At 39.9% G+C, this 24,444-nt stretch overlaps 2 protein-coding genes across 5 annotated transcripts in view; both read right to left on the bottom strand.

Annotated features, from left to right (window-relative positions):
• ZMYM6 (zinc finger MYM-type containing 6) overlaps window positions 1-10,712 on the bottom strand; it is a 43,827-nt gene extending 33,115 nt beyond the window's left edge. The window contains exons 1-4 of one of the 4 annotated variants that reach the window (XM_070368469.1): window positions 10,574-10,712; window positions 8,305-8,441; window positions 1,179-1,278; window positions 129-378 (exon numbers count right to left, since the gene is read on the bottom strand). In XM_070368469.1, the coding sequence (XP_070224570.1) occupies window positions 129-378; window positions 1,179-1,278; window positions 8,305-8,430 (476 nt within the window). In that variant the 5' untranslated portion in view covers window positions 8,431-8,441; window positions 10,574-10,712. The remainder of the gene's footprint in view (window positions 1-128; window positions 379-1,178; window positions 1,279-8,304; window positions 8,442-10,573) is intronic. The other 3 variants (XM_070368470.1, XM_070368471.1, XM_014477270.2) reach the window with 3 other exon arrangements.
• LOC102280765 (ribonuclease P protein subunit p20-like) lies at window positions 1,290-10,712 on the bottom strand. Its single transcript, XM_070368472.1, has 2 exons — window positions 10,574-10,712; window positions 1,290-3,509 (listed from the first exon to the last, which is right to left on the bottom strand). Exon 2 carries the CDS (start codon window positions 3,394-3,396, stop codon window positions 2,965-2,967), a length of 432 nt encoding a protein of 143 aa, XP_070224573.1. The 5' UTR covers window positions 3,397-3,509; window positions 10,574-10,712; the 3' UTR covers window positions 1,290-2,964.
• Window positions 10,713-24,444: the final 13,732 nt, after the last annotated feature.

Raw genomic sequence — 24,444 nt, 5'->3', positions numbered from 1 at the left:
ATTTGCAAATTTCTCAATTAGCTAAAAAATATTTCCAAAGAAATGTGCTAAAGAAATTTATAGTAGTGATAGTATGTTTGAACTAAATACACTAAAAAAATAAAAAGATATAATTAACAAACTCATACTTTGAGCAGTTTGCACAGGTTTTCTTGGGAGGAGGTAGTAGGCAGACAGACGAAGAATGTCCGATGATGCACCTTGTGGAGCAAAAGAGCTGAGTAGATCCTGTCTTATGAAATGCAGTTTGACCTTTATAAAGCATTTTTTTACAACCAGAGCAAAAAACCTGAAGAGCTACAGCTGGAACTGAAGGAAGTGATACATTTGGGCCAGATGATGCAAGAGAAAGCTGAAAGCCTGGGGTCAACTGTTGGGCTATAAAAACAAAATAAGAAAAAGAAACAAACAGAAAAAAAAAATTTTCATATCAACATGAACATATATACATTCTCTATTTTTTAGGACAAATTCCCTCAGTCTGGAAATCCAATATTGAGACAATGAACCACTCCAGAACAGGTGATTTCCAATTTATTTAACCATGACACACAGAAAGAACCACATTTCACATTACAACCCAGGAGACACATATGCAGATTTGTATGTATGTGAATAGGCATACAAAATTAAATAGCTGAAACAACAGTTTTATGAAATAATATGTTTCCTTACTATATGCATCACACTCTGATATACAGTTGACCCATGAGCAATTCAGGGGCAGGGGTGCCAACCCCATGCAGTCGAAAATCCATGTCCTGCTATGTCTGCCTCAAAACCAAAAGAACAGACAAATGACTCATCCAAGGGCAGGCAGCTGAAACTTTGGATAGAATCAGGACTCAAACTCTAATTCTTTTGATTTCACATATTGCGATTTCCAACTGAACATAAAAATCTCCCCATACTTAATTTACAGATCTATAAAATGAAAATACTGGTACTGTATTTATTGAAAAAAATCACCCAAATAAGTTGACCTGCACCCATTCAAATCCATGTGTTCAAGGATCAACTGTAATCATATTCCACTTTTTACAATTGTGGTCAAGACCAACCAGCCAGTCTGAAAAGCACTGCTTTGTCTAAAGGAAGAAAACAGACTGACACGAGGAGGTACTTTCCATCCATTCTACTAGTCAGAATAGAACAGATACGGATCGTAACTAACTTACAGTTCTGCTTCTTACCAAGAGGACTATCACTGACTGAAAACACAGCACTGATTTTCAGTTCACTTTCCTGAGCTTTGGGCTTTGAAGCATGTATATATTCCTTAAAGAAAAAGAAGAGACAGAGAAACAGTATAGTGTTAGTACCTGAGTAAACCAGAAATTCAAACAAAAAAAATAATCATCATATTTATCTCTTCTACCTTATAATCCTAGTCACCTTCACAAATACTTCAAAAGTCAAAATTTACGAGTTATTAGGCTGATTTAATCTTTACAAAAAGGATCCTGTAACTGGAGAATCTTTTATGATACTTATATTTACTTACCACATGTAATCTTGAGAGGGAGGGGACATACGTATACCTGTGTTGCTATATGGCAGAAACCAACAGAATATTGTAAGGCAATTATCCTCCAATTAAAAAAATTTTTTTTAATTTAATCTTGCTATACACAGATATTTCAATGCTGAGCACTACTTTTTTTTAGGCTGTGTTTATAAGGGAGCAATAAATGAAATTAAATCTGAGTGATTTCGAGTTTGGATCACATTAGTAATTTTATCCAACAGATTTGCAAGCTGTCATATCTGTTAATGGCAGAAAAGATATGTGTTTCAATGCAATCTGCTCATTATATACAAAATCATCACAGCTTAAATCAGATTTATCTTTAATATATTCTTCAAAATGCTTTAAAATAATATATAATCATGGAAAAAAATTTAAATACACGAATCTCCCTTAGAAAAGACTGCCCTTTATTCTGAGATATGAACTATCCTACATTTGGGGGGAGGGAACAGATGTTAAAATAGCCCTACATATTTCAAAATAAAAAGCTTTTTTAAAAATAGTCTTACTTTTTTTGAAACAATGGTGATAATAAGCAGTAACTGTTTTAATCTCCCTGTACTTAGCAAAATAACTGATGTATCAGTTCCCAAAGTTACTCGGGCATTACTCTGGAATAGTAAATGCCAAAGATTAAAAACCACTGCATTAATTTACCACTTTCCATGGCACCAAACAAGCTATTGCCTATAATGTAAGACCTACTGAACCTTCTCTATGGATGAGAAAAGTGAGCTTTAGAGACGTTCATCAACTTGCACAAGGTCACAAAAATAGCAAGTGCACAAATGGGAATCAAACCTAGGTCTGTTTCAAAACCCATGCTCTCTCCCTCACAAATGTACAAATACAATATAACATAATTACAATAATGAATTCCAACCCTGGCCCCCAAGTGAAGTTTCCCTGGTATAGGCTCTCCCATCTCCTTTCACTCACAGCACTTGTCATAATTCATCACTTCATATTTATTTGGGTGATAATCTGCTTAATGTCTAACATCCCTCTTCCTCCCACACTAGACTGAAAGGACCATGTCCACTACAGGCAGGGATCCTATCTGTTTTTCCACTTCTGTACATTCAACACCCAGCACAGTCAACATTACACAACGGAGAAGACTAAGGGCTCTGACAGACAGAAACAAGTGCAATCCTGGTTCTTTTTCTGCAGTGGGGTGGCCAGGCACCGACACAACTTGAAACTTTTTATCGTATAGGACAATGGTTACAGAACACAAAGATTCAGGAAAACCCACTGCTTGGGCCCAACAAAAGACACTATTTGCCTGCTCAGTTCACAGTTCTCTGGGCTGCAAGGGGACAGGCTTTTTCCTACGTGGCTCTAGTAGAAGGTCCATGACAGTAATCGATACAAGAAGAGCCACATCTGAGTCTAGCTGTAGGCAGCTGGGTGGCTAAGGCGGGCCAGCCTCATTTCAATTTCTTGAGGGTGACCCTGAAGACACAGATATGGATGGCTGAGTTGTTGCAGATCTGGAGCAGCGGCTCTCCTGTATCCGTCCCTGGTTCCCACTCATCCACAAGCTCCAAGGCGGAGGTTCTGGCAGCCGTGTGCAAAGACCTGAAGCTGCTAGCCTGCAGCTGTAGGGCAATGTGAATGACACGGGTGACAGGCAGGCCCAAGTGGTGGATGAAGATCTCAGTGCAGGCATTCTGAATCCCTGCCCTTCGGCCTAGCAGTTTCTGGCAGCAGGCCAGCTGGACCATAAGGCCAGTCTTCTTGTGGACATAAATGTCACTGGGCCTCCAGGGCAGGCGGTGGGGAAGCCGCTCCCACAGGGTATACTCCACTGGGTCAGGCTCAGCCTTGACAACCCCAATAGGCTCTCGATTTTCAGCCATGCTGTGTGTCTCTCTTCAGTCCACAGTGCCCTCCACGTGCTCGTGGCCCACTCCCCTGCCAGGCCACTCAAGCAATTGGCTGGGATACAAGACGCTGTCCACAACCCCCAGGTCTAAGAAAGGGAGAGAAGGAAAGGGTGCGCTGCAGGAATGACAACGCTAGCAATCCCAGTATTTAGGAACAAGTTATTTAATCTTTTTCAGTTCCAATTTCCTTATCTAAAAAGACAGTATTACCTAACTCACTGGAGTGAATTTATGGGACATATGATTTAAAACAAATAAAGTACATAGCATGATGCCTTACAATTAGCCAAAAGTTAAATATGACTCATCAACAAAATGCTAGCTCTTATTATTATTTTCATAATTATAACACCGAATAAATACTTGTTGAATGAGTGAGTCCAAATTCATTCAATTCAAAGTGTGTGTGTGTGCTCAGTCACTCAGTCATGTCCAACTCTTTGCAACCCCATAGGCTGTAGCCCACCAGGCTCCTCTGTCCACGGAATTTTCCAGGCAAGAATACTGGAGTCTTTTACCACTGAACCACCTGGCAATTCAAAGTGGACATTCTTAAACACTATACTTAAATAACAATATTCATTTACTGGCACTTGTGAAAAAGGAGAAGTTAAAAGTACATATATAGACTGCCTTCAACTTAACCAAAAAGAACACTTAAGACTCAATAAAAGATCGTCTATCATCAACTCAATCTCTTAATATTTTTCTAATATGCCTGCTACATTTCCCTAGTCAGTTTCTCTTACTTCACAAAGTAACTGTTCCACACCTCCATCACTCATAAGTCCAAACCCCATATATTTCTGACTCAGTAATGCTTCTATTTCACCAAGAAAATAGAGGCAGCTAAGTAAGAATTCCCTCAGCATCCTGACTGCCTCCTCCACCATGCCTACACACGGGCTGGCAAACTGTCCTTGAACCTCACAGGAAAAGGCAACCTCCTCAGCCATGGCTGAAACCATGCCTGTTTTCGGAGTCCCTTTCCCTCCCCCTTCTTACAGCACTTCATACTTTCTTTGTATATCCTAAGCCTCTCTCCACCTTGTCAATGAAAGCAGCATGAACTGTAAAGAGGCAAAAAGGTAGTCTATATGGGTTCTTAGAACTGCAATTCAGGGATCACAGATTCTGGAGGAAGCCAGAATAGTGTCCCAGTGGAGGAGAATGCATAGGAGATTTTACGGGGCAAAGAAGGAAGTTCAAGCAGGCTTACACAAGCTGTTGACTAAGAATTTGGATTGGAGGATAAATCTGTTCTGTACATTTGATTGGGTTATCGAGCACACCTCATCTGTTTCTAGAGAAAGGTATGGTTTCCTTAGTCTGGAAATAGTCCAGTTCTTAGCACTGTTCTTTCCTTTCGGCAACTCAGCAACTATTCAGCAATTTTACGTTACAGAGTTCAGCAAGAGTTTGGCATGGGTACCAAATATCATGACCCTAAAGGAGTCTCAGTCATTCCTGCCTTTGTTCCTTTTACAACTTCCATGTTGGTTTCTTCCCTTCAGCTTATAAGGAACCTATTCCATAGGGAACTACTGACCTCTCTTCTCTCTCCCTTTTCAACCAAACTTAACAGAAAAAGTATTCCATTCTTTCTCTACTTCTTCACTTTGATTCCCTCCTGAACACAATGCAATCAAGCTGTTGCTTCAACTGAAAGACAACCAATTATCTCAAATTGCATAATTCAATAAACAATTTTAGGTTTTATCTTTCTTGGTCTCTCAAAAACATCTGACATCACCAATAATTCTATTGGTTGCCTTCTGATTATGTTATTTCAATTCATCATTACTATTTCTTAGTATCCTTCGTTAATCTTATACTCATCCCAAGTAAAAGGTGGGCTCCCCAGGTGGTTCAGTGGTAAAGAATCTGCCTGCCAATGCAGGAGACACAGGTTCAATCACTAGGTTGGGAAGATCCTTTGGAGAAGGAAATGGCAACCCACTCCAGTATTCTTGCTTGGGAAATCCCACGGACAGAGAAGTTTGGTGGGCTACAGTCCATGGGGTCACAAAAGAGTTGGACTCAACTTAGCAACTAAGCAACAACAAAGTCAATGGTCCCAAATTCAGTGGCATTGGAAACCCTTAAAATCTTGTTAAGACATAGATTTTTGGGTTTCAGCCTCAAAATTTCTTATTCAGCAGGTCTGGAGCATGAACCACCAAGAACATACATTTCTAATAGGTTCCCAGGTAATAACAAGGCTGCTGCTTGGGAGATTACTTGAAGCCATTTTGAAGCATTAAATTAATCCAGTTCCCAGCGCTCTATCCTGAGCTCTACTCTTTTTTCTATTTTTGTTCCCTGAACAATCTCATCCACTTTCATGTCTTCAACAATCACCTATATAGGGTGACCAAATAGAGCAAATAAAAATATAAAACCACCAGTTAATTTTAAATTTCAAATAAACAACAAATAATTTTTTAGTATAAGTCCCAAATACTGCATGCAACATGCATGCTAAGTCACTTCAGTCGTGTCCGACTCTTTGCAACCCTATGGACTATGGCCCACCAGGCTCCTTTGTCCAGGGGGTCTTCCAGGCAAGAATACTGGAGTGGGCTGCCATGCCCTTCTCCAGGGGATCTTCCCAACCCAGGGACCAAACCTACATCTCTTACATCTACCTATATTGGCAAGCAGGTTCTTTACCACTAGCTCCACCAATACTTACATGAAAAAAATATTCATTGTTCATTTGATAGGCAAATGTAACTGAACATTGTTTTTAACTGGCAACACAATACCTACATACAGATAACTCTCTAATCTCTAAATACATGCAGGCGCCTCCGAGGGCAAAATTATCACTTGAATGCCCCCATGAGCCCCTTGAACACAACAGATCTCCAACTACACTTATTCTTTCCCCTTAAATCCTGTTCCTAGCCCCTCAGTAAATAGTATCATCACAAACTGAACTTACTGAAGCCAGAAACCTCTGAGTTTTCCCGGATCCTCCTTGACCCTCATACCTCATATACTATCTTTAAGTCTAAATATCTAAAATTTATTCTCTTCTCCCACTTTACTGTTGAAATACCCAACCACTGAATATATCACATTCTCTCACCCCTCAATGATTTGGCACATGCTCTCTTCTCTGTCTGAAGCTTTTAATCAACTGCTGTAACTCAAGCACTACCCGCCCTGTGAAACCTTCCTCTTCTCCCTAGACAGACATAAGGTATCCTTTTCCTATGTTCCCCATGCACCTTACACAATATTTAAAATTATGGTAATTATATCATATTCTGATTCTGTATCTGTACAGATTATCTGCACAGATTCTGTATCTGTACAGAGGGAGCACAAAGCAACAGAAAGAACACGTTTGAAGTCAGTCCAAGCTAAGTTCCTACTCTAACTCTGATGCTTCCTTTGAGTTTGGTAAGTTACCTAACCTGTCCTTCCTTCAGTTTCCTCCTTTTTAAAATGGGGTAAGGATACTTCCCTCCTATGTTTGTAGAATTTAAATGAGAATGGGCAAGACACAATCAGCATACCTTTGGCAGGGCACAGTCACCACAAATAATACCTCTCCCATTTCCATACCTTTACTCCCCTTCATGCCATCAATTCACTTGAGAGCAGCGGCCCTATCTTTTCATCTCTGTAGCGCCTCTGAAAACAAAATAACTCACACAGCTTAGCATCCTGGTTAAGGGTTTGGGCTCTTGAACCAGACCACTTGGGTTCAAATGCTAGCTCATCGATGTACTAGGTTGTGTTACGTTTTATCTGTGCGTCTGTATCCTTGTGTGTGAAACGGGAATAATAACATACTTAACTCACAGGATTTGTGAGTGTCATGTATAAACTGCTTTCAACAGTGTTCAACAAGTGCTATAGGTCATATAAGCAGGAATAAAAGCTCACTGAATCACTGAGTGACAATTCATATAGCTTTAGTATCCAGAGCAGACCCCTGGTACATGAGGAAATAGCCAACTTTTTCAACTTCTCTACTATTTTCCAGTATTCAAATATTTACAATATGCAAACATGCAAAGGAACACACACTATTTGTTCAATTGGCTTTTCCATCATAGCCGACACTCAATCATGAAAAATCATAGCCCATTCACCTTCAAGCATTAATATAAACCAAAGAGAACTGAAGAAGCCCCCATCCACATAAATTTACATTGCAAGCTGTCAGTGGGATTTTCTTTACCACAATTTTTATATTCAGAAAGAATACTCAATTAATTCATAGTTCAATATTTCTTAAATTTTTCGACTACAGGCAAAGTACAATGAAAGAAATATTGGACCTGGAATCTTAAAAACTGGTTTTGTATGCCAGCTTTGCCATGAGACCTTGATGAAGTCACTTACTCATGTGACTTCATGACAGCATGAATGCTGTTTCCTCGTCTGTGAAACACAGGCTCTTTTATTTTAATTATTAAGCACATGCAGTCATTGTGCAAGCAACTGAGGTCAAGTAAGACCAGACTCTGAAAACAAAATTCATAAAAATGAAAGCACTACACACAATTTAAAGAATAAAGAGAGAGAGAGTGGCTAATTCTAAGTGACAAGACAGTTAAACTGTATCTTAAAAGAGGAGAAACTTTCTGCCAAGCTACCTAGTTTAGGATACAAAGGCAGAAGAAATGCCATGTGCAAAGGCAAGGAAACAAAAATTAACAGAATATACCTTTTTGTGAAATGCAAATAGTTTGCAGGATCCTAGATTAGAAAAGGTGGGAAGGATGAGTGATGACAGTGAAGAGGGAAACAAAGGTCTAAATGTGGATAGTTTGGATATAACATGAAAAAGTTTATGTTTTATCCCACATGAGGAGACAAGGTCTTTAAAGAGAACCATGTCATCAAACTTGTAAAGAGTACCTTAGGGCTCTTTCCCTGCCGCTGTGAGTCACATGGGAGGCAGAGGTTTAGGAGCATTCGAGCTTCGGCTCCACCACTGCCATGGCACCATGGCTGTAACCCACCGCACCTGGGTGGGGGAGGCATTTCTGCTGGAGCTGTAATGGACATTAAAGCCGCTTTACAAGAGGTGCTCAAGACCACCCTTACCCAGGATGGCCCAGCACAGGGGGTTTCAAAGCTACCAAAGCCTTAGACACGTGCCAAACCCATCTTTTTGTGTTTGCATCTAACTCTGATGAGCTTATCTCAAGTTGGTGAAGGCCCTTGTAATGAATGACAAATCAACCTAATTAAGGACAATGATAACAAAAAAACAGAAGAAAGGGCAGGCCTCTGTAAAACTGACAAGAGAGGGGAAAAAACCCTGTAAAACAGTTGCAGTTGTGTGGTGGTTATGGACTACAGCAGAGAGTCTCAAGCAAAGGATGTCATTGAGGGGTACTTCTAATAGAAGAAATGATTTAATTAAAAACTTGGCTCTTGTTACTCAAAAAAAAAAAAGAGAGAGAGAGAGAGTACCATGGTATCACTATACAATATTTTCATGAATGTGACTGAAGAGATGATGTTTAACAGGAAACTCAATGTTATAAAAGTCCAGATGAGAAATAATGAAGAGAGGAAAAGGAAGAGTGAAAAACTCTTAAAAGGTAGAATCCACAAAATGTGGCAAACAAATGGTTACTTCTGGCAAAGGAAGAAGAATTACTATCTGGAGGGAAAATAAGTGTCATAGATACCACCATCCCCCACCCCACATCCTGCAGACACTCCCTCCGAACCCTTCACAGCACAGCCCTTTAGGAAGGCGTGGAGTTGATGAACAGACAAACTATTTGACATCCTGTCCTGGAATGATACTGCCTTTGAGATAATATGAGAAATAAAATCATTATTATTTATATTTTCAGTATTATTGGTTTGCTTCTGCAATAAAGCCAGTAACTGGAGTATATGGCAAAGGAATTGTCCAAGACAAAAAAAATCACTTTTTGCCAAAACAACTAGCTGGTCTCTCTACATTGACGTCCACAGATTTCTAATCTGGGTCCCTAAAGGGTAGCCATATGATCTTTCCAAACATGTTTATCTTATTCTACCAAGTAATACCCTACAATGGCTTCACAAGGTTCTCATGATAAGACCAACATAAGACCAAAATTTGTAACAAAGTCCTGCATAATCTGGCCTCAAATTACTTACAGTGCCTCATCCTAGAAGCAGGATAGCACAGGCTCTCAAGTCTGATACCTGGATTTGAATTCAGTTTTTGCCATTTAGGAGCTATGATCTGTGGTAAACTCCTTGATCTCTATGTACTTTGGTTTCCTCATCTCAAAAATGGGGCTAATGATAAGGTTGTAAGAGTGGTGCTCATCACTGTCTAAGCACATGTAAGTTTTAACAAGTTACTATTTATAATGTCATGTTATTATGATATACTCTACATATTGATATATCAATACCACTATTAGTATTGTCATTATGATCACCATTATCATCGTCATCACCATTTTCAGTTTTTATGTCCCAGGCCCACTGGTCTTGCAGTTCTTCAAAAGAACCATGCATCTTCCCAGATGAGAGCTTTCCTATATACAGATCACTCTGTCTGGAACACTATCCTCCATGCCTTTGCCTAGTCAATTCATTCTGCAAAATTCAGCTTACAAATCCTCCTCCAGCCTGCACCTGCCAATCAGAACTAAGCCAGATCTCCCATTTTAGGCCTTTTTTCCACAGCATTTGACATAGTTTGTAATTATATATATTTACTGAACTGAACTGAACTGAATACATCTGATATACATCTGATATAAACGTGATCAATTACTTGTGTAATGTCCATTTCCTCTACTAACTGGCAAGCTCTATGAGGGAAGAGATTAAACTGACCTTGCTCACTGCTGGATTTCCAAAGCCTAGCATAGAGTAGACCACAAACACTTACAGAATAAAAGAAAACTACTATCAGATACATGAGAATTCTTTGTAAAGGTACCAAATAATGGGAAAAGGGTAATACACATTACTTTCCTCCCACAAAAAGAAAGAGTTATCAAGATCTTTTTTCATTCAAGGAACATAAGAGGTAATTTACCCATCTAATGTGGGGAAAAAATCAATTTGGGTTACAAGTCAGAAACTTAACTAAAAATTTGAATTCAACAGATACAAGAAAAGAAATTTTAAAAAAAATTTTTTTAATTAAAGCTGAAATGCTTACTTGAGCATTGTCAGGTTCTTCTTTAATTTTGTCCAGAAGGGCTTGCTGTGGTGCCAGTGCTTTGCCACATTCACCATCCAAAGGTTCTTTCATCCTAATTTTTTACGTAAAGGGATTTCTCAGTCTAAATAGATTTCTTCTTGGTGGTAGATAGCTGGATTCCTAAAACACAACATAAAGGATTGGTACTCAAGCTTATTCTTGTTTTTTTCCTCCTTCATGTGTATCTGTATCAAAAGCTCTGTGTTGAGCGCAAGATTTTAGGGCTAAGCATTTGAAAAAACAACTCTTCTGAGGCCATGACTATACTCCTTCCTGCCTTCTCCTTCAGTAGCTGCCTTCACATTAAAAAAAAAAGTGTCTTAGAACAATAGTTCCCACTTCCCTGATATCTTAAAGACAAACACTCTTGATTTTTTGTACGTTGAAAGTTACCGTGGGATTGAGACTAGAAGACCAAGACGGGAGAGGAAGTTACCACGCTCTTGGAAGAAAGGACCTAGAAATACAGTTTCTGAGACCATGAGAATTAGTACTTGAAGCATACCTCCAGCTTATATGTCTCAAAGTGGGGCACACCAAGCTCCCCACCCCCACCTCTAACTCAGCCTTCACTGGAGGTCTCCATAGGGACCCCATCTCTGGCCTTAAGACAAGCTCTAAGCTCAAGATGCCACCAAATGAACTGGTATACCCTTAAAGTGGTCCACCTGCACCTTTCAGGGTCTCATGGGGTCCATGCCCAGGAAGGAGCCCCTCTGAGCTCCATTGCCCAATCGTCTTCTCGTAAACAAGATTAGTCATTCAGCAGATTTCCCTTCTCCTAGGAGTCAACATACTAAATTGGACGTAGTACACCTAAAGCAAACGAAAACTCTGCAAAGTTGTCTTGACCCAGTCAAGCCAGGCATGGAAATGGTCAACGCCAGGCTTAAAAGCCAGTGCGAGAGATGAGAACTTATGTGCCCACTTGCCACAGTTCTAACAGTCTATGAGCGCTCATGTCTTATTCGCTCCCCAAATCTCGTCCCCCACCATTAACTCCCACGCCTGTCAGTGGGTACAAACACGGCAACGCTGTATCTGATGGAGGGAACGCGACCCGCATATGCCTGTCAGCCCATCTCTGCGGCGAAACCCCAACGTTTCAGCCACCCAGCCAGACTGCGCTTCTTCCGCCCTGCGCCCGCCTCGTCACGTGGCGCGGCTGCAGCCCCGCCCCATACGGCCCCTCCTGCTGGGGTCGACCGCGCTCACCGTCTGCTGCCCTCGTCGCTCCTGAGAAGCCCTCGTCGCTCCGGGAAGCGGGGACAGAACCTGGGGGCCCCACGCCGGGACAATGATTACTTTCTCTTACTGGAATTCTTCTACACGATGCATCGCAACGCAACAACCATACAACTGCGCGTGCGCAGCCTCGGTTACCGCCCCGCCCCCTTCGCCCTTTCCCATCATGCTCCAGATCTGAGCTGAGCTGATTTCCCAGCATTCTCTCTCCTCATATATGGTTGACTTCTTAAAGAGACAGAGATCCAATAGTGAGAAGCTAGAGGAAGGGATTTGGGGGAAGAATCTAAGGGGCCTAAGATGGTACTGTAAGTGCTCTGCACCATTCTTATTTCCGGAAAGGTGACCTCCTAAAAGAAGTTGAATAAGTAATAACTAATATTTATTAAGCCAAGTGTTTGGTAAACACTTGGTATGACTCTTTCCACTTATTCCTGACTACAACTCCAATGGTACAAATGTTTCTCTGGGAGCTGTAAATGAAGAGATTAATGAATTTGTTCAAAGTCAAGATTTGGTACATTTGCATTCAACATTGTTTTGGAGATGCAGCTATGATTTGTGAGGCTGTCATTTATTCATTTTGACTGCTGTATAATATTCCATTTTATGAATGTGATACAATTTATCTGCTAGTGATGGACATTTGAGTTATTTCCAATTTCTGGCTATTAGAAATAATACTGCTGTGAACATTCTTTCCTCTTGTGACACATATGCTAGGTTTATACATAGCAGTGAAATTGCTTGTTTTGTTTATATGAAAGTTAAGCCAATAGTTTCAAATTTATTATTTAAGATATTTAATTTATTTATTTGGTTGCCCTAGGTCTTGGTGGGCTACAGTATGTGGGGTCACAAAGAGTTGGACACATATATTAGTTGTACCACATGGGATCTTCCTTAAGATGTGCAAAATCTTCTAAATGGGACATGAAGCATCTTAAGCTGTGACATTCAAGATCTACTTTCCATTGACCCTGGACACCCTGCATTGGGAGGTCCTCAAACAACTTTAGAAAATGGTGGTTTCGATTTGTACTCCCACCAGCCATTTATAAGAATTTCAGTTGCCCCACATCCCTGCAGATAATTACTACTGTTACTGTTGATGTTCAGTCACCAAGTCATCTCTGACTCTTTGCAACCCCACGGACTGCAACATGCTAGACTTCCCTGTCCCTACTGTACACCTTTTAAATTTTAAACATTCTGGTGGGGTATAGTCGTATCTTACTGTAATTTTAATTTGGATTTTCTAGGTTTCTAATGAGACTGAACCCATTTTCCTGTTTTTTGATATCTGGATAGCCTCTTTTATGAATTGCCTGTTCAAGTGTCTTACTCATTTTTGTATTGGATTGTCTGCTATTTTCTTATGGATATGAGTTCCTTGTTGAATACATGTGTTGCAACTATCTTCTCCCACTCCGTTGCCAGCCTTTGCACTTTATTATTGGTGTCCTTTGATGAACATGGGCTTCCCTTGTGCCTCAGCTGGTAAAGAATCCACCTGCAATGTGGGAGACTTGGGTTTGATCCCTGGGTTGGGAAGATCCCCTGGAGAAGGGAAAGGCTACCCACTCCAGTATTCTAGCCTGAAGAATTACATGGACTGTATAGTCCATGGGGTCACAAAGAGTCAGACACAACTGAGCGACTTTCACTTCACTTTGATATGTATATATATATATATATATATATATATATATATATATATATATACACATTTAAGTGTTTCTTGTATCCTGTCAAAAAAATTTTTTCCTACCAAAGGTTCTGATTAATTTATAGAATTATCATTAATTTGCCTTCCTCATTAGATGTACAGTCCATCTCCAGCTGAGTTTTGTGTATGAGTGTAAGATAAGTCAGGTTTCATTTTTTTAATGTGAATATTAAACTGATTAAGTACTATTTTTTAAAGGTCTGTCCTTTCCCCCACTGTTCTTTATCATCACCTTTACATATATAAGTTGTCTATAAATGTGTTAGCTTATTTGAAGACTATGTAATCTATTCTTTTTGTCTTTTTTGTAGAAATACAACTCTGTCTTAATTTCTATAATGACTATATAACAAATCTTGATCTATGTGCTCCGTTATGTCCAACTCTTTGCAGCCCCATGGACTATAGCTCACCAGGCTCCTCTGTCCGTGGAATTTTCTAGGCAAGAATACTGGACTAGGTGGCTATTTCCTACTCCAGGCCATCGTCCCAACCCAGGGATCGAACCCGACTCTCTTGCATCTCCTGCATTGGCAGGCGGATTCTTTACCACTTGAGCCACCTGGGAAGATCCACTGAATGTTGATATCTAGCAGAAAAAGTCCTTCATCCCATTATGTTTTCAAGACTGTCTTGACTCTTCTTGATCCTTTGCATATCTATATGCATTTTAAAACCAGTTAGGATTTTGTTTAGGATTACACTAAAGCTATAGGCCTGTTTTGGAGAATTGGCATTTGTTATTCACTGTGTTGGATGTGTCCCCAAAAAAGATATGTTGAAGTCCTAACCCTCAGATATGAGCTTATTTGGAAATAGGGTTATTGCAGATATAATTATTTAAGAAGGGGTCATATTGGAGTAGAGTTGGCCCTTAATCCAATATAACTGTTGTCCTTATATGAAAAGGAGATGTAGAGACAGACACGTGGGGGAAGAACACCAGGTGACAACAGCAGAAATTAAAGTGCTGTAGCTTCAAGCTGAGGAGAATCAAGGATTGGTGATAAACACCGGAAGCTGTTAGAGGCGAGGAAAGATTCTCCCATACAGATTTCAGAGAGAGAATGGCTCCACTGATAACTTGATTTTGGATATTAAGCTTCCAGAACTGTGAGACAATAAATTTCTATTGTAGCACTTTATAACAGGAGGACCAGGAGACTAAGATAGCACTATATAGGGTTGACTCTTCCAGTCCATGAAAATGGTATATCTCTCCATTTATTTAAATGTGTATAATTTCAATTAATAATGTTTTATACTTTTTAAGTGTAGCGAACTCATATCTTTTTAAGATTTTTTTCAGGACTTCCCTGGTGGTCCCGTGGTTAAGACTTCACCTTCCAATGCAAGGGGTTCAATCCCTGGTTGGGGAGCTAGGATCCCACATGCATCATGGCCAAAAAAACAAAGCATAAAACAAAAGCAATATTGTAACAAATTCAATAAAGACTTTAAAAATGGTCCACATTAAAAAGTACTATATTTCTAAAAAAAAAAAGATTTTTTCTAGGTCTTTGATATTCTATTTTAAATGGTAAAATTTCATTTTCTAATAGTTTATTTCAGTATATATATGTATATGTATATATATATATATATATATGTATGTATATTTATAAAGAGAGGGAGAGAGATCTCTACAATTGACTTTTGTATGTTGGTCTTGAAGCCAGCACCATTGCTAAATTTATTTATTTATTCTAATAGTTTATATATTTAAACTTTTTAATTCCAACTATGTAGAGAATAGTGAAAAGTTATCTCTTCCTTTTCAAGCATATGATATTTATTTATTTAATTTATTGCCTTATTGCACTGGCTAAAACCTCTAGTAATGTGTTAAATAGAATAGTGACATTGGGCATGTGTATCTTCTTCCTGCTGTGTTGCTTTCAACATAAAATCATTAGGTACTATATTTGCTTTAAGTTTTTGCAGTCACTTGTGGGAGATTAAATATGCTAAATTCTTTGCAACTCTTCCCATCAGGAAAAGGATCTGTCTCCCTATCCCTTGATTCTGAGTTGGGCCTTATGAATTATACTGAATTGATAGAATATTACAGAACTGATATTATGTGAATTTCCAAGTGTATAGCTTATAGTCCTTTCAGCTTCTGTTTTACTTTCTCGGAACGTTCCCACAATATATCAAAGTTAGATAAGTTAAACTACTGAATGATTAAAAAAAATCATGCAGAGTGGCCCGAGAGTCAGCACCAATGCCCCATACTTGTGTGTGGAACTATTTTAGATCCTCCACCTTGCTAGATGACTGCTCAGCCTCATAGGTGAGCCCAGACAGAAGAACTGCCCAACTAAGCCAAAAATGGTAGAATCACAAATCAGTAAATGATCCTTTTTTTTAAAGTGGGAGATTATTTTATTTTTTAATTAATTTTAATTAGAGGCTAATTACTTTACAATATTTCTTTGGTTTTGCCATACATCAACATGAATCCACCATGGGTGTACACGTGTTCCCAGTCCTGAACCCCTCTCCCACCTCCCTCCCCATACCATCCCTCTGGGTCATCCCAGTGCACCAGCCCCAAGCTTCCTGTATCGTGCATCGAACCTGGACTGGCGATTCATTTCACATATGATATTATACATGTTTCAATGCCATTCTCCCAAATCACCCCCCCTCCCTCTCCCACAGAGTCCAAAAGACTGTTCTATATATCTGTGTCTCTTTTGCTATTTCCCATACAGGGTTATCTTAGTATCTTTCTAAATTCCATATATATGTGTTAGTATACTGTATTGGTGTTTTTCTTTCTGGCTCACTTCACTCTGTATAATAGGCTCCAGTTTCATCCACCTCATTAGAACTGATTCAAATGTATTCTTTTTAATGGCTGAGTAATATTCCATTGTGTATATGTACCACAGCTTTCTTATCCATTCATCTGCTGATGGACATCTAGGTTGCTTCCATGTTCTGGCTATTATAAACAGTGCTGCAGTGAACACTGGGGTACACGTGTCTCTTTCAATTCTGGTTTCCTCGGTGTATATGCCCAGCAGTGGGATTGCTGGGTCGTATGGCAGTTCTATTTCCAGTTTTTTAAGGAATCTCCACACTGTTCTCCATAGTGGCTGTACTACTTTGCATTCCCACCAACACTGTAAGAGGGTTCCCTTTTCTCCACATCCTCTCCAGCATTTATTGCTTGTAGACTTTTGGATAGCAGCCATTCTGACTGGCATGAAATGGTACCTCATTGTGGTTTTGATTTGCATTTCTCTGATAATGAGTGATGTTGAGCATCTTTTCATGTGTTTGTTAGCTATCTGTATGTCTTCTTTGGAGAAATGTCTATTTAGTTCTTTGGCCCATTTTTTGATTGGTTCGTTTATTTTTCTGGAATTGAGCTGCAGGAGTTGCTTGTATATTTTTGAGATTAGTTGTTTGTCAGTTGCTTCATTTGCTATTATTTTCTCCCATTCTGAAGGCTGTCTTTTCACCTTGCTTATAGTTTCTTTTGTTGTGCAGAAGCTTTTAATTTTAATTAGATCCCATTTGTTTATTTTTGCTTTTATTTCCAATATTCTGGGAGGTGGGTCATAGAGGATCCTGCTGTGATTTATGTCGGAGAGTGTTTTGCCTATGTTCTCCTCTAAGAGTTTTATAGTTTCTGGTCTTATGTTTAGATCTTTAATCCAAGTAAATAATTCTTGTTTTAAATAAATAAGTTTTGGGGAGCTCTGTTATCTAGCAATAGACAGCTGTTTGAAAATTAATATCTAAAAATGGAGTACTGCCAAAACTAAAACCTAGAGGCTAGAAAAAGATTAACCCATATCATGTAGTGGCAAAATTTTTGGCAACACTGCCACTTGTACTAACATAGAAGATAGAAAATGTGCTTAATGAATTTATGGATCTATCAGATTAGGAGATTTCCAGAAAGAATATTAAAGGTGCCTATTGATTTATTTCAACCATCTTTGATAAGGTATTGTAAAAGAGAAATAAGCTAAAGAAAGAGCAATTTTGTTTTCAAGCAGAAATTGCACAATATATAAAGGATCCAGGACAGTCTCTCCAGCTAGTAAAATATCATCAAAATAAGAAATTGTGGGGCTTCCCTGGTGGTTCAGTGGTACCGAATCCACCTGCCAGTGCAGGGGACATGGGTTCGATCCCTGATCTGGGAAGATCCCACATGACCTGGAGCAACTAAGCCCATGTGCCACGACTATTGAGCTTGTGCTCTAGAGCCCAGGAGCCACAACCACTGAAGTCCACATGTCTTAGAGCCCACGCTCCACAAGAAGAGAAGCCACTGCACTGAGAAGCCCACTCACTGCAACTCGAGAGTAGCCCCTGCTCTCTATAACTAGAGAAAAGCCTGCATAGCAATGAAGACCCAGCACAGCCAAAAAGAAATAATAAATAAATAATTTTTTTAAAAAAGAAACAGCTTCAGAAGAAAGATTGCATAAGGACATCACAGGTAGAATGTGGCGTCAAGGTCAAAATCAGTTCAAGAATGCAGCTGTAAGAACTCATAAAGGGTTAAATGTTATCTCATCGACCCTTTCACTCATTTGACAAAAGAGCTTCTAAGAAGTGTAAGGATGTTGTCTCACAGCAATCTGACACACCCAAAGTGTGGTCAAAGCGACTGTCACAGGCCAGCTTTATGAATATTCTGCCTCAGAAAGAAGTATGGGCGTGGGGTGGGGATGAGAGGCTCAGTGAACTGAAGCCTGGGGCCGCATGGACACCCTGGCTCTGGGCCGATGGCAACAGCAGAGGCCAGAGGAGCTGCAGGTTCCAGGTTATACAGTCATGCCTTCAGTCCAGGGATGGGCAAGCCTGAGCTCCAAGAGAGGGCAGGTTCCTAAGGATGGTGGAAGAAACTGGGCCCAGCCTGGCCAGAGATGCATGGTGGGGGAGTCTGTAGGTGTGTTCACCTTTTTGCTGTGACGTAAAAGATAGACCTGTCCTGAAATATTAGATCCATAAAACAAAGTTCATAAAAGCGGCAGTTACGTTTCTAAGGAATGAGGGATGTAAATAAAAAGGTGCAAATTGATTTAAACTTTTCTTAGCATTCTACCCTGCTGAAAATTGTTTCCAGTTTCATATTGGAAATAGAAGTTGGATATACATTTTAAATTCTTTCCAAAAATAAGGTTCAGGAAGGGAACAGGCGCTGGATGTGGTTAAAATAGAGATTATTTGAGAACATCTTAGAGAAAAGTCCTAACCTCATTCACTGATCCAGATAAGAATCAACGTTTTTTTCTTTTCCCTCTTCAAGCTTTTCTTTCATGTCTGTGTAAACCATGGATTTCAGAAGGAGAAACACAGTATTCACACCATTAATTCAAAGTAAAGGGAGGTTTTAACGTTGCCAGAGTCAGAATCTCAGTCTCCTGTGTTGGGCAGAAAATTGTAAAATGTGCCTTAGCATCATGATACCATCATTACTAATTTGAACTTGTTCTAAAAAAAACAAGTTAATAGGTTTGAAACCTCTGTAATTCTTGTTTTTTTTTTTTTAATATTAGATTTGAACCATTCATATTGCAATAAAATAGAATTGTGTTTAATATCCACATAGAAGCCAGGAGTGTCTCTGTCTGTATATGTGTATCTGTGTGAGTATTTTCCGAATCACCCCCTTAAGATCTTTAGAGAAACCCAGCGCTGCTTTTGATAAGCAAAGTCATTAAATTACAGAATCTTCACTTGACACATTGCAGGTGACTGTTTTATAGTGAGAAGGGCTCATTTTGTTTTAAATCAAGTCCTAGAACTGTGTTACCGCACATGGGAACCTCTCATTACCTGAAGTCATTAGACAAATATGAAGACAAAGACTGGTGGCAAATCCATCCATGAAGATGTGCATTTCTACTTTTGACCTCTATCTTCAGAAAAATTTCTGCACATTATGTTACATTTTGTGGTGAACAATGGTGAAATCAAAGATCCAGCAACTTGAACATACTATATTTTGATTGATTCATGTAATTGCCAAACATGCCCTGGATTTCTAATAAATAATATGACCCCCCCCCCAAAAAAAAAGAAGTATGGAAATGCTTTGGGGGGTGCATGGAATGAATCCAGCAAAACCTCATAAAACACCCATAGAGACTTCCCTGGTGGTCCAGTGGCTAAGACTCCATGTCCCAATGAGCCTGGGGTCAATCTCTGGTCAGGGAACTAGATCCCACATACTACAGTTAAAAAGATTCGATGTGCACAGTGGAGATGGAAGATCCCTCGTGCCTTAGCTCCCTGTGCTAAGACCTAGCACAGCCAAACAAATAAACAAATATTAGACTATAAGGGGTAATGACAATTTGAAATGAAAAAGATCTCTGGGCTCCAACTTTCAATGGACAGAGAAGTTGAAAAGTCTACTAACCTGCCAAAATGGACCATTTCTTATGGAAAATGAAATTTTCTCAGGAGGTAAAGCTACAAACCCAGAGAGGAGGAGCAAACACATCTGAAGAATGGATTATGAAGCTATTCCCAGAAAACAGAATAATCAAAGAACATTTCCTTCCCCTAGAGTAGGAGAATCTAACAACAGGTGCCCAGGTTGTGAATTATTATGAATCAATGACTGTTATGTGCTTTCTGTTCTTTCTTTTGCACAGGAGTGTTGCTGGAGTCATTATGTCTCTGTAGCATCTGATGTATTGAGTGTGTAGGGCGAGAAATAGGGGAAACAGACAGCTGGTCATTTTAGTTCATAGGTCTCTGGGCTGAAAATGTTGCATATGAGCAGCTGCACTGAACGAACCACACCAGAGGAGTTTCATCTTCATAGGCTTGATTTATGCAGAAGGTTGTTGGAGGGTGGAGGGAATGAAAAGTACCCCTCGAAGTGAGAAGATATCTTGAGTTATTTTCCTCAAAGTTAAGATGATAAATTTTTTATTTTAAACATTTTTTATATTTTATTTATTTTTGGCTGTGCTGGATCTTCATTGCTGCACAGACTTTTCTCTAGTTGCGGCCAGCAGGGGCTACTCTCTAGCTGTAGTGTGCAGGCTTCCCCTTTCAGTGGCTTCTCTTGTTGCAGGGCATGGCTTGCGGGTTTCAGTAGTTGCAGGGCTCAGTAGCTGGGGCTCCCAGGCTCTGGAGCACAGGCTCCGTCGTTGTGGCACACAGGCTTGGCTGCTCCACGGCGTGTGGGATCTTTCTAGATCAGGAATGGAGCCCATGACAAATGGGAGTCTTTTCCTCTGAGCCACCAGGGAACCCCAATGATAAGTTTGTTGACTCTGTGTGTTAAAGACTAAATTTCTATAACAAAGAAACTCTAAAATGTAATTGGTCAAGTAAAACTGAAGTTTCTCCTTCTCTCATGGCACAGTTCAGTGCATGTGTTCCGGGTCATTAGCAGTAGTGATTCCACACAATCATTTACAGAAAGAGCGTCCTCCCAAATTGTTTCTCCATCATTGAATCTGGGTATAGGCACATCTTCCTAAGAGTGTGGAGTAGGCACATATGGGTCTTAAGTTGCTGGGCTCAGAAATGGCACATAACATCTGAGTACATTCTGTTAGAGACAGCTTTGTCCACATGGCCGTGTAAAGCTGCACTGAGGGTGGAGGGAGGGACTAGTGTCACGTTCCACACTACAGTTATAATCCCAAAAAAAGAGGACTGAATTTTATTAGAAGGCTTGCTATCTCCACCATACCTTGTACAGTATTTCCGAAATGCCATCAGTTGGCCCTGATGAATCATGCCTTGACTGTGTCTAACACTCTTGGATTTTAGTTTCTGTCTTAGTAACGCAGATGAGAAGTTCAGTGCTAGTCTAATCTTTTTCTTTTGTAAGTTTTTGTTTCTTGTTTTTTTCATGCCTGGAATTATTTTATTTAGAATTTTTCCCACTTACACCTCCTGCACTATGCTTATGAACTGGAGAGTTGCCTATCAGTTACAACTTTTTTTTTTTTCCTTTGTTTTTTTTTTTATGTTTTAAATTTTATTTTATTTTTAAATTTTACAATATTGTATTGGTTTTTCCAAATATTGAAATGCATCCGCCACAGGTATACATGTGTTCCCCATCCTGAACCCTCCTCCCTCCTCCCTCCCCATACCATCCCTCTGGGTTGTCCCAGTGCACCAGCCCCAAGCATCCAGTATCGTGCATCGAACCTGGACTGGCGACTCGTTTCATACATGATATTATACATGTTTCAATGTCATTCTCCCAAATCTTCCCACCCTCTCCCTCTCCCACAGAGTCCATAAGACTGTTCTATACATCAGTGTCTCTTTTGCTGTCTCGTATACAGGGTTATTGTTACCATCTTTCTAAATTCCATATATATGCGTTAGTATATTGTATTGGTGTTTTTTTTTCTGGCTTACTTCAACAACTTTTTTTTTAACATACTTCTACTTCATTAAAGCTGAAATGTAGTCAATAGTATTGAAATTTACATATTTACTATTTATTATAAATTACTCCTTTTTTTATTTTTATACCAGGAAGTCCATTTGAAATCTGGGTGACTTTTTTTGAGGTACAGTTTTATATAAGTTTCAGGTGTACAACATAGTGACTCAAAATTCTAATTTTTTTGGCTGCACCCAACATCACGTGGAATCTTAGTTCCCCCAACCAGGGATCGGAACCTGCACTCCCTGCAGTGGAAGCTGAGTCTTAACCACCCGACTGCCAGGGAAGTCCCCTCAATCTTTAAAGTTTATATTCCTTTCATAGTTATAATAAAATATTGACTATATTCCCTGTATTGTACAATATATCCTGTAGCATATTTATGTCACCATTTTTTAAAATTTGGCAGCACCTCATAACCAAATACATTATTACTTTTTCAGTAAAAACTTCATGACTTCATACTAAATAGGATAAATAAAAACTAAAAGGAACTGGTGGCTCAGACAGTAAAGAATCTGCCTGCAATGCAGGAGATCCAGTTGCAATCCTTGGGTCAGGAAGATGCCCTGGAGAAGGGAATGGCAACCCACTCAAGTATTCTTGCCTGAAGAATTTCGTGGACAGAAGAACCTGGTGGAGTCGGACATGACTGAGCCACTTTTACTTTCGTAACCAAGTACATTATTTTTCAGTAAAAATTAAATGACTTCATACTAAATGGGATAAATAAAAACTAAAAAGAGCTTCACATTGGTTCTAGTCAGATTTTGTTGCTGAAAGAGTTCAGGTTAAGTAATTATGCCACTAACTGAATTGTGAAAAAAGTTTCAATTTTTGGAGCCTTTTGTATTTCAGAATTGTAAGTGAAGGATTGTGGACCTTTAGATTTAAACTTTTCCTACTTTCTTGTGAAGTTTTTGTTTATAATGGTAAGAATCAGGGGCAAGGGTTTTGTTAACATGCAGTCTATATCACCTCTTTTCTGGAAACTTGGGAACACTGACTTGAGTCTGAAAGTGAAAGTGTTAGTCACTCAGTTGTATCTGATTCTGTGTGACCCCATGGACTGTAGGCCACGAGGCTCCTCTGCCATGGGGTTCTCCAGGCAAGAATACTGGAGTGGGTTACCATTTCCTTCTCCAGGGGTCTTCCCAGCCCAAGGATCGAACACAGGTCTCCCACACTGTGGGCAGATTCTTTACCATGTGAGCCACCAGGGAAAGCTACAAGTGACTTAACCAAAATGTGAGTTTATTTCTCTCATGTAGACATTCATAGGCTGTTGGCATGGCAGATTGACAGTAATCAGAAAAGCCCATGAATCATGAGTTCATTGTAATATACAGGTAATACAGATAATCATAAATTGCTATGAGTGAACATAGCTTGCGAACATCAACCAGATCTAGTTATAGGACATTACTGGTCCCTCAGTACCACCACTTCTAGGGAAATAAACTTCAGAATCCCCTCTTCTGTGAGCCCTGCATTTTAAATTGGGAAGATAAACTGTCTTCTGGCAGCCAGATGAGGAAGTGGACTTGAAGGGAAATTGAGGGGACAGCGGTGCCAACACAGAAGTCACATGGTTCGTAGCAAGAGACCAGACTGACAGGAGCCCGACTCTGCGTCATGACAAAACCATCTCCAGCTCCAACACCAAACTCTGGGTTTAAGACAGAAAAACAGGTCCTTACAAAGGCTGTATTCAGAGACATCTCAAGAAGAGTAATACAGTAAATATGTCACACCCCAAAATACTTGCTACACCTGCTGGGTAGCTGCCCTCTGACCTCCTGCAGTGTCAGCAATGTTCAATCACTGTCCTCAACTATGAACACTCCCGTCATGCACTAAGGCTTTGGAGCCAGAGCTGGTTCAGGGTTTAATCCAGAAACTTCAGGATCCTAGCGACAATAGAGATAGTCTCCCTCTCTCACTCTCTCTCAGGCTCAACCTTAGGTCTTCCACCGATGACCAGGTTTGGCACAGGTCCCCAGCTGTGCACACACCAGCCTTGCAGCCTTTCTGTCTCTGCCTGTTCTTGCCGGGATCTTCACCCTCACCTCCGGCTGTGCCCCGACTTGGCTCCACAGGCATCAGAGTGAAGTCTCTTTCATTTCTCCCCCTTGACTTTAAGCCTCAAAGCACTTTCCTTGCAGGTACTTCTCTGCCCTTGGCATCTTCTTTTCTGGTCCCAGGAAGGAGAGGCAATTTTCCCTATGGGTCCTAGAGACCCTTTGTGGCATTAAGTTGAGCTTATCTGACGCAGAAGCCATTAGACTGCTTGTTATCTGACCTCTAGGAACACAACTTCTTTTCTGTAACTAGTGGCCAGAAGGGATGGCATAAGATTCCTTCTGGGATTTCCTTTTCTTCTGGGATTCTCTAGACCTTTTTCTCTCCTCTAGACTGAGCATATCCTGTAAGTAGCTCTCACAGAATAGC

Source organism: Bos mutus, chromosome 3 (genome assembly GCF_027580195.1).
Source record: "Bos mutus isolate GX-2022 chromosome 3, NWIPB_WYAK_1.1, whole genome shotgun sequence".
Taxonomy (NCBI): Eukaryota; Metazoa; Chordata; class Mammalia; order Artiodactyla; family Bovidae; genus Bos; species Bos mutus.
Note: the sequence above shows the minus strand (reverse complement) of the source record. Positions and strands in the feature narration are given on the sequence as shown.

Excerpts from the sequence above, each read along its gene's own strand:
- LOC102280765 (XM_070368472.1), bottom strand. The coding sequence starts at position 3,396 with ATGGCTGAAAATCGAGAGCCTATTGGGGTTGTCAAGGCTGAGCCTGAC.